Raw genomic sequence first — 11,217 nt, 5'->3', positions numbered from 1 at the left:
CAACTTCGGGGCAAGAATGGAGTTTATGTGACTCAACAAGAACGCTAAATAAACACAAACGGATAATGGAAATAAGGAATTAAAGCACAAAAAAAAAGTTAGCACGAATAAAATAAAGCACACAAAGAAACTAGATAATACTAATATGAACTAATACTAATGTTAACTAGTAAAGAATTCAAAAAGAAAGTGGAAAAGGACTAAAGTTAACAAAGGATGCTAAAGACGTGAAGCTACAGTTGGAAATGAAATAGAAAAGCAAATTGGAAAGGTTGAAAGAGAAACAGTAAGATCAAATTGGGGCAAATGTTCTTTTAATTTTCGAGATTCAGTCGGCTAACTTGGTTCAAGCAAATTGAGTCCTGCAGATCCTTCAGCTCAAGCTCTTGGTTTCTTTCAGTTTCCACAATTCAACTTCAAATTTCAATTCCAAATAGGATCACATTCGACCCAATTGAAAATCCCAGCAACTAGTTCACTTCAAATCTCAAATCATATTTTCTTGGCACAAGAATTCGTTCTTAATCATTTTTCAGACATAAAGGCCGCAACAATTGGTTCTTAGATTCACAATTCGAATCCCAACCGCAACTTCAAAGCAAAAAACCAACAGTTGTGTACTTCGTTTATTAGTGACTCGAACAATTTGGACAGAGTATCTTCAGCTCAACAATTAATTCCCAGCTGATTTCGACTTCAAATTTCCAAAGACGTCGCAGATTGAAGAACCCCGAAATTGTAAATGGAGATTGCAGAATTGTTTTTCCTCAGATATGATTTCAAAGCAACACTAATGAAGGAAATTCAGTGTAATACTTTGATTTCAAACTCAATCTTAGACACCCAGCTCCAAATCAGTTGAGGATTTCTAGAAGGAAAAAAATCGCTCTTCAAGAAACACGAGCTCGCAGATCTGGAAAATCTCAGCTTGCCAGATACATCCCCATACAATTTTCAATCATAATCTCGAACAGCAAACAAAAATAATAGGGAACAATAGAACTCAAACCCCAAAACAGTGAAGCTATTTTATTTTTATTTTTATTGATTTTCATTTATTTTTTTTGTGAATTTTCTTATTTGATAAATCAAATACTAAGACAATGATTATAGAAATAATCACCGGCCTAAGACGATACGAACGTGGAAGCAAATTAACAAGAACACAAATAAAATGATAGACAAATAGAGATTTAGTAGAGAACCAATTAAGGAAATTGAAAGAACATTTGAAATAAACGAATACCCAATCAATTTAAGACTTAATTTACCAAAAACTATAGAAACAACCCTGAGGGGAAGTAATTGCTAGTTCATCTTAACAAGTAATCAACCAACATAATAATTCATCCTAAATATTTCATTTACAATATTAAAATACGCTAACCCTAAAATAAGAGCCTTAAGGGATATTTATACTAGGGAGCTAAATATTACAAATATAGCCACTAAATGTAGTATAGTCTTTCATTGCTGGAGAAATTATATATGTAGCCCTCCTGTTATGAAAGTAGCCTCAACCGCTCGATGGCTATCTTGATTGTATTAACCCTCGAGCTGAAAAAAGAAGATTAAAAAATTTCACTTCCTAAATGCTATCACAAGCAGACGACCACAAAATCAAAATAATGAATAAAAACATATGCTCACCAATCGCGGAAGATGCCGGCCCAAATTTTTTGATAAAGGTCGGCCACTCGTGAATCCCCACCGTGTGAGGCAGAACCCAACTAACCCAGTAATGAATATCCTCGACCAAAGGAGGAGGCTCAACCTCGGTTGCACGAAGAAAGAATGAAATATCAAAACAGCGGTAAAACTGGCAAAGCAAACGCTTGATAAAAAAAAGAGAAAGAGAGAAATACTTACGGGTATAATTCCACACCTTAGGGAACCCGTCTGCGTTGGCAACCACGTCCTCGGTCTTGACGAAGAAGTAGTTGAGCCAAAACTGACAATTTGCCTTATCGTCCATCTTCACCACTAAACAATTGCTTCCTCGATGGTGAAGGTTCAACATCGTCCCCCTATGGAAACTAGGGGCGAAGAGATGCATCAAGTGATGAAGTGACACCCTGACCCTATCTAACTCCGCGTATTTTATAATGTGGATAAGCTTATAGATGTATGGGGAAAGTTGGGCCGGGCAAATGCGGTAATAATGGCATAATTCCTCCTCCAATGGGAGAATAAGAAAGAAGTAGTCGGCGTAGAAGGGGTATGCGTAGAAGGCGAAATACCCAAGGCAGTGTATTTGTACCACATCGCTCCCCGCTGGAATCAGATCGATATAGGAAGGAACTTTGAACTTTGCCCTAAACTCAGCAAGCTCGGCCTCTTTCATCAATGACCCCGAGATCTCAGGGTCGTCCTCAGACACCTTTGAGAAATCGGATCTAGATTTTTTACTACGAAGGATTATCTCATCCACCGTAGGAAAATTTTCATCTTTGGCAGTAACAGGAACACTATCGTAATGAGGAGGCATACGTACCGCCAACGGAACAGGATCGCTTGCCCTTCCAAAACTAGAAGACATGTTAATCATCTTTGTTTATATATAGAGAAGATGCAAGTACTGAAGAGTCGTGAGTAATTGATACCACCGAAATCAGGGAAAGCAGGTGTATGATAGTGAGGCAAAGAGAATAAAAGTTCTATATGAAGAATGGAGAAGAGGATATAGAGATTCGATGCTAAAATGCAAAATGAAGGTAAATAGTTGCATATCCCTATTTATAAGAGTCCAAGCACCAGGATCAAGAAAACAAACCGTCACTACCGAGCACATGTATCGAAATAGCAGAGGCAGGGGAAACGATGCAAGGCATCGGAAAAATGCATACTAATGACGTATGATATCATGACGTCACTCTGAATCAACGTACCCTTAGGTTGTGGCTCACGAAAGGCCACGTTGTTACCTCGTCTAAAATGCTACTACTCGACTTGCTCGCCTAAACTTCTCAATCACAACTAATAGAGTCCGCTCATCGAGGTCGTCTAGGGTCGGTCTTAATAAGCGGAGGGATTAACTGTATAGGCCAAAATTTGCCCTAAGGGAATTAGCATAATGTGGTATTAAGGGAAAAGATGTGGTCGAGGTCAACTAGGAAACAATGGGATTCGTGTCCGGGCAGTCAACAATGGTCGAGGTCGAGCATCAAGAACAACACTAACAGGTAGTTTTTGTAATAAGATATTATAGAGACTATTCCATTGAATATTCTCTGCACTTGTACTATTAGGGTTGATTAGAGATATGTCTCATATAAATAGAAAAAGAGATAAGGGGATAAGGCATGTAATATTCATTTGATAAGAACACTTTTTGAGAAGAAGATTCTCTCCAGCAAAGATACAAACTCTACCTTTTTATTAAGATTCCATCATCTATTATTTCATACTTTTCCATCAGATTCGAGAATAGTTCCAATATTCTAGGATTGGTCTGTCATTCATCACTGTCAGAAAGAAGAATCATCCAACTCATTCAATATTGAGTGAATCATTTTCCTTATTTACATAAATGTCAGTTATTGCTTGATATTCCTCCATTATTGCTCAAGTCCTTTGGAATATTAAATGCATACTGTTATCAGTTACCCACCAGCATTATCTCACGCTATTTATGCAAACTAGTTCTAAATCTAGAGATATTATCATTAACTAGGTTTAACCCTTTATTATATAAGATTTAATAGTTTAACCGAAAGTTTATAGTTTTTGGTCAAACATCACCAACACTCAATTTTGTTGAAGCACTTGTCTCCAACTTCCGTTGATACAATTTTGTTAAAACACCTATCTCCAACTTCGGTTGATGCACTTTGTAACCAACAAATAATTTTGCTGAATCACATACCTTCAACTCTCGTTGATGCATTTTGTCACCAATACCCAATTTTGTTGAAGCACCTTCAACTACCGTTGATGCACTTTGTTACCAACATTCAATTGTTGATGCACCTATCACCAGCTCCCAAGTTATTATTTTTTCTTGACCGCTTCTCTACTTTTTAGAGAATAGTCTCTTCCTCTTGTGCCATATTTGTTTGCACCTCTTTAAGCTTACAATCATTTTGCTCAATCTTCTCAACATGATTGTTTTTCATACATATATCATTGGCCCGATACTTGCCAACATACTCAATGGCCAGATGGGCGGCACATATTGGCTAGCGCCGCTCGCGGACAGCAAAAGCTACTTGATTCTCTCCCAAGATCGTAGAGGCTTTGATATCGATATAAAGGAAAATATATTTTATTATAAATCTCTGAAAGCTCTCTATAATTATGCTTAAATCTTCAGACATAAAATAAGCTACTAATACCCCTATGTATAATAGTAAGAAACATATTTCAACTAGAAATATGAAAATTTATTCCAATATAATTCTGGCTAAAAATCCTATTTAGATAAGAATTAAATAAACTTGCAAATATCAAATTCTAAAGAATTTTGGTTTCCTACTACAGCTTTAAATTACTTTTCCATGAGTTACATAAATATGAGGATAACGAAAGCTTAATACACACGCTATATGGGAGGTTTTTCAACAACACTAGAAAAGAAGAGTAAAAAACAATAAGAATTTCATTTGTTTCTCATCCTATACATTTTCATTTGTTTTGTTTTTCCTACCTTTTCTTCGAAAACAACTTCTCTACCTGCACACGGTAAGAATAAGGTTTGCATACACATTATCCTCCTCAAACCCCGTTTATGAAATTATAGTGAATTTTTTATTTTTGTTGTTATTGTTTGTTGTAGATGCTCTATTCCCAAGAAGCGTGTGGTACCCTAGATACAAGGGTGTAGCTAATATATTACTTATGTATTGGGACGGATTCAGTAGCTTTTACTTATACATTATATTTGTATTAAGAAGTCTATTATATATATATTTTATTTAAAATCCATAAACTTTAAAATTAGCTCGCTACGAGCCAGCAACACAGCCATGCAGTCTTTTGCTCGATACAAGTGGGAGGTGTTGTCACAATGACTCTAGAAATGCCATAGTGCTGCTAATTTCATAATATGCACTATCAAGGGCTAATGCTGTTCGTTGTTGCTGCAGCACATGTAGATACATTTATTTAAAAATAAAATGAACAACTGTCACTTAAGTATCAATGTCGGAGCTACACTCTTTCCAACTATTTTTCTTTCCTTTAAGTCTTTCTTTCTCTCTTTTTTTCCCAACTATAATTTGCTATTGTGCTTCCAAGTAGAAAACTCTCTCTCTATTGGTCTCTTTTCAATTATTCCTTTTTTTTTTATTTTTTATCCGATGTCCGGTATTCATATTGGAGCCCGACTAAATTCAGATTCGGGTCAGAAAGTCCCACATTGAAAGTAAAGTGCTCCCTGACAAAGGCAATTTCATACCCAATATTTACCACTCCATCACCACCCTTGTCGGTAACATTATTCCATTTAATGAAGAGGATCGAACTATAAGTGGGTCATAACACTTAACTTTTGGTGTGAATTCAGCGGTTGCGATTTTATAATTTTTTAAAATTTCACATTAACTTATGCTATATCAAGAGTTTACTCAACTTCTTGTGATCAATGTCATTACTGCATAAAAAGGACTATAAGGTAACAGAATTAATAATTTAAAATATTTAAAGAATTTTTAAAAAGTCGTAGTAGTATTTAACAGCGTCAACTTCCCCATAAAGTAATGATATCGCATAAAGTGGAGCTGAATAAAGTAGTAAAAAAAACCACTACTGTAAGAAGTTTAAAAAAAAAATGAAACTTTTAATTTTTATTTTCCTGACAAGACAAAATACTGAAGATGGAGAACAAATCTTCCTAAAAATGCCACCTTGGTATTAGTTGATTTGGCATGCCGCCTATCTCACTTGCCTGCTAGCTTTATTGGGGTTCCTCGGTAGATTTATTTTCTGGGTAAACAATTATAAATTCAGTAATTTTCAAGTGACAAAAATTAATTTAGTGATAATTTTATAGAAAAATAATACTTTGGATGATCTTAAAATAATAAAAAGCGGTTTAATGACCTTTGGAAAAATTATAATTGTAATCAAATACTATCATGTTACAAACTCATTACACTCTAGTACATTTTCAAAAAAAGAAAAAAGAAAAAAAATATCACTTCTAAGAATAAATCTTCTAAGAAACAGCTTCTTTACCCCTTTGGGGTAGCGATAACGTCTGCATACACACTACTCTCCCCAGATCCATTAGTGGGATTTCACTGGTTCATTGTTGTTGTATCATTATCTTTTCATGAGATCTGATGTATCCCAAAAAAAAAGAGAGAGAGATAGAAGGTTTGAAGATTGAAAAGAAGCACGAAAGTGAATTAATGAATACTTAAAGAAAAATTCGAAAAAAAGAGAAAAATGATGTGTTGCTAAAAACTTTCGAACGTAAAATCTTGTCGATTATATGTGGAAAATCGCTGAGATAGGCATGGACCCAAATGCTTGCACGCAATGTTACAAGAAAATTGACAGTTTCTCTCTATGTCCGTACATTACATTCTTATTTAATTGCCAGACTTAGTGTGAAACCAAAATATGCTACCTTTCCTTGACCCCAAAATGATAGAGGCAGTCCATTCAATATTCGAAAATAAAAAATACTGCCTCCTTCAAAAATGTTTTTGAAAGCCAATTTGTTCAACTTTAAGTTAGAATATACACAGGTTACTTTGTATTAAAAGTAAAAAAAAAAAATCATACTCCCGGTGGTCCCAAATATTAATTAGTAGTTTTTGTAAATTATTTATTTTAAACTATTTGACTTTTAAAAATATTAAGAAATAATTTGTTATTTTTGTCTAATATATTCTTACTTTTACTTTTTAAATGGGAGGAGTAATAATAAAGTGAACAAAGATATAAAAAGACATATAACATGAACAGGAGACTGGTAATGCTTTCATAAATAGTATCGGAATTACTATAATTTGCAAGTTTTATTTGGAAACAACATAAGAATATGTTAATTAATTAAGAATCTTGGTCACGGTTAAATCTGTTTGATTTTCACATTTCTGGATAGAGAGGTAAGATAAAATAACAGAAAAAATAGCTTAGAATTAAAACATAACTAATTTGGTCATGCAGTAGGATCGTGGTATGGACAATCTAAGTGGGAAAGCATAAGAAGTTTGAAAATCTGATGTTATAATCAAAGTTGCCATATTCGACGATTTTGACTAGGTACATGTTGTATTACAAGATTCTTATGCATTATCCATGCCATTTTCCCAATATTCCTAGGTTTTTTCCTTCTTCTAAGCAAATTGTTTCCACTGTCATTCATGACGTTTTGATTTGAATTATAAAAAAAAAACAAGAGAAAGTGATGTCTTAAAGATTATTAGAAAATAAATAAGAGTAGTGTCCATTTTAGAAAAAATTACTGTCCATGTACAACGATAATTACTTTGCCACAATTTCATGTAAAAAGAAAATTCCGTCTTGCTTTTCACATCGTAATTGATGTGCAAACGGCTTTTACAAAGAATGCGTTTTCAATGTGTTATCAAAGGAGATGTTCTTGTGAAGCTTTAAGGGATGCAAAATGACTATTTTTACATAATCAAAACAAACAAACAAACAAACAAGATAGTTACTTCCATTATAGAGTAGTACAAGATAATGTAAAATAAAGAAGAGAAGTTATTAGCATGCAGTCATTTTCATTGAACTTAAAAATAACTAGGAGTACAGTATACAGTAATATATAATATATACTCTCTCCGGTCCACAATAAGTGATCATTTTACCTTTTTATTTTGGTTCAAAATAAGTGTCCATTTATATAATCAAAAAAAAGAATTAATTTTATTTTTCCAAAATTTTCCATTATTTACATATTCCAATGTGTCAAGGTAACAATTAATTAAGATTAATTTAGTGAATACATCTGTTTTTATTTAAAAATTCGTATTTTGTTAACGAGTGTGCTAAAGATAAAGATAAAATGGTCACTCGTTGAGAAATGAAGGAACATATGCATCGGCATTAGGGTTTTTGTCCAAGTCCCAATAAACTTACTCACTTTGTGATCCAACTAAGCCTAACTAGTCACCATGAACATTAGGGTTTTCATAAAAATGCAAAACTGAAAAAGCAACAAAGGTCCAAGAAAATATGAAACTAGTTTCCATTGAACTCCAATTTTTAAATTTACGACTTACTACATATTCGAGGGGAAAAAACATCAGACCATTGATACAAGACCAAAAAAAAAAAAAAAAAAAAATCTAACGAAACAAAGAGAGTTGTAAATTAGGCTCATGAAAATAAGGAAAAGCACCCGCAATAATATATTTAAAATTACATTTTAGTGGGAAAAAATCTTTACACTATTAATATGTACTCCCTCCGGTCTACTTTACTTCATTTTTTGATTTTTTTTGTATGGTCTACAATATTTGATTTTTCAGATATCAAGAAAGTATTAACTTCCTTTTTACTCTCTCCGATCCATAATAAATAACTAATTTGCTTTTGATTTTGGTCCAAAATAAGTATCCATTTATATAATCAAGAAAGAATTCAATTTGTTTAGTCATACCAGACATTTTTTATAGAATTTAGTATTTTCTTAATGGATGTGCTAAAAGCAAATTGGTCACTTATTGTGTACCGGAGGGAGTACAAAGTTGCTCTTGGATGAAAGAGTCTAGGAATATGTGATGTATTTTTAATGAACAAATTAAGGTTAATATGGTTAATTTTATTGTTAATTAATGCTAAAAGGTGAATTCCTCAATATGTATGAAAACAACCAAATAATTAATTAAAGTGGACCGGAGGGATTACTAGTTTAGTTTCTCTACGGTGGACGTAAGTTTGCTGATCAAGGTGAAATTTGTAACTGATTAACCTGTAAAAGAAGGAAACGAAGCACAACTACTAATTCTTTCAAATCGCTTAATATAATATAAGTAATATAAAAAAAAAATCTCCAACGATGAACAATAAATGATGCAACAAAATAATAATAAATGACCCCACCCCCCATCCCTCGTGTATCCCTGGGTCCCTCACAAAAAACCCTCAATAAATAGCGACTTGTGGAAACCTCATGAGCACCAGATCATTGAGTGTGTCCTTCGAACTTCAAAAAAAGAAAAATTTATAGCAATTCCTTTTTGATAATTCCAAGAGGAATTTCTAGCTATATTTACCTTTGTTCTCTTTCCCAATTTTTTCATTTCTTCATAGTGTCGACATGGTGTGCCCAAACAGCAATCCAGTAGTACAACAAGTGTGTGAATTATATGAACAGATCTCGAGATTGGAGAACCTTAGCCCTTCCAAAGATGTCAACATACTGTTCACAAAGCTTGTCCACACGTGCATGCCTCCTAATCCTATTGATGTCTCAAAACTCTGTCAAAAAATTCAAGAAATTAGGTCTCATCTCATCAAACTATGTGGTGAAGCTGAAGGTCTTTTAGAGAGTCACTATTCCAAGATTCTTGGCTCTTTTGAAAATCCTCTTCACCATCTTGATATTTTTCCATATTTTGACAATTACATCAAACTTAGTTTGCTTGAGTTCAATATCTTGACCAAGAATACTACAAAAACCCCAAACAAAATTGCATTTATTGGATCAGGCCCTCTCCCTCTCACTTCACTTGTTTTGGCTACTAAACATCTTACATCTACTTACTTTCACAACTACGATATTAGTTCTGAGGCTAATTCCTTGGCATCTCGTCTCGTGGCATCCGATCCTGACTTGTCTGATCGGATGACTTTTCACACGACGGATGTCATGGATGTAACGTGTGCCCTGAAGGACTACGATGTAGTCTTCTTGGCCGCGTTGGTTGGTATGGATAAGGAAGAGAAAGTTAAGTTTGTCGATCATCTGGCTAAGTATATGGCTCCAGGGGCAACCCTGATGCTCAGGAGTGCACATGGTGCGCGCGCTTTTCTGTATCCTGTTCTTGATCCTTGTGATCTACGAGGATTCGAGGTGCTTTCGGTGTACCATCCAACGGATGAGGTGATTAATTCTGTGGTCATAGCTCGTAAGTTGCCATTGCCTTGTGTTCAACCACTTGATGGACTTGGATCCTATGTGTTACCTAGTAAATGTGCTTGTGCTGAGATTCATGCCTTCAATCCACTCAACAAGATGAACTTGATTGAGGAATTTGCATTGGAGGAGTAAAAAATTATCTATTGGAAGAATTGTTATTGCAGCTAGCATATGTTTTTAATTAATGGTTTGGTGATCTATGAGTTGATTATATTATGTCCTTAGCTCATAGAGTTTAATTATTAAACCCTATATTTCTATTTTTAGTTATGAGTACTTAATTTCTTGCATGCATCTCTAACTGTTTGATCCTTTAAGAGATCATTGTGTCCCATTTGTGTGTCCCATTGTGTCAGCTTCAAGAAGAATAAGGCATGATCCTTTTGAGGCCTTTGTTTCACTTAGTAAAGGATATATTGTATCATCTTACATTTATCTATATGAATGCAACCATAAGTTTGTTTTGTGCAAAAGCTTATTGATTTCCTTCCCAATCTTTTTCTGCTCAATATAATTTTCATTTTTTTCATTTTTTTTCCTAGTACATTTGAGGATTGGGTAGGGAAGGGAGGAGGAAAATAAAGAATTGAACCCACACCTATTTTGTGGGAGACTCATATCAGTATTGTAAGTCTGTGTGGAATTATTTCCTTTAGATATTTGCTTCAAGTAATTCATGTTTTTTCACCCTGTAAGAAAGAAAAATAAAAGGTAAACATAAAAGAGCCAAGCGTTATTCCCAATACTCACTGGAAAATTAAAACTATAAATTTTGAGAAAAATCTTTTTCATTTACTTCCTTTACTTAAATTCGGAGCAATGCGCAGCTCATGTCAGTTTGCGAGTACTTACAATCTATTTGATTATGTCAGTTTGTTCTAACAGTTGTGTGCACCTCCATCGTTTTACTGGGTATAAAATATCTTCCACAAACACAAATATTGATCAGTTTGCATTGCTAACCAAGATTTTGGCAAATGAGATTGTGAACCTCAATGGCCTTACTAGTCTACTTAATATTTGATATCTTGGACTCAGTGGCAAAGCCAGGATTTACTCAAGAGTGTTCAAACTTGAAAGAAGTGAAAAAAATCTCCGAGAAAGAGTGTTTAATATATGTTATGTACCTCTAAAATCTGATATTTTACCTATATACGCAG

The 11,217-nt window shown here is 34.1% G+C and overlaps 1 protein-coding gene across 1 annotated transcript; it reads left to right on the top strand.

The window, feature by feature from the left end:
- The first annotated feature begins 9,106 nt into the window (after window positions 1-9,106).
- Window positions 9,107-10,530, top strand: LOC104237053 (nicotianamine synthase). Its single transcript, XM_009791128.2, has one exon. The coding sequence runs from the start codon at window positions 9,236-9,238 to the stop codon at window positions 10,187-10,189; it is 954 nt and encodes a 317-aa protein (XP_009789430.1). The 5' UTR covers window positions 9,107-9,235; the 3' UTR covers window positions 10,190-10,530.
- The last annotated feature ends 687 nt before the right edge of the window (window positions 10,531-11,217 follow it).

Source organism: Nicotiana sylvestris, chromosome 1, assembly GCF_000393655.2.
Source record: "Nicotiana sylvestris chromosome 1, ASM39365v2, whole genome shotgun sequence".
Classification (NCBI taxonomy): Eukaryota; Viridiplantae; Streptophyta; class Magnoliopsida; order Solanales; family Solanaceae; genus Nicotiana; species Nicotiana sylvestris.
The sequence above is the reverse complement of the archived record's forward strand: the minus strand, read 5'-3'. Positions and strand labels throughout refer to the sequence as shown.

Bases quoted from the DNA above. Each gene is read 5' to 3' on its own strand.
- LOC104237053 (XM_009791128.2), top strand. From the start codon at position 9,236: ATGGTGTGCCCAAACAGCAATCCAGTAGTACAACAAGTGTGTGAATTA.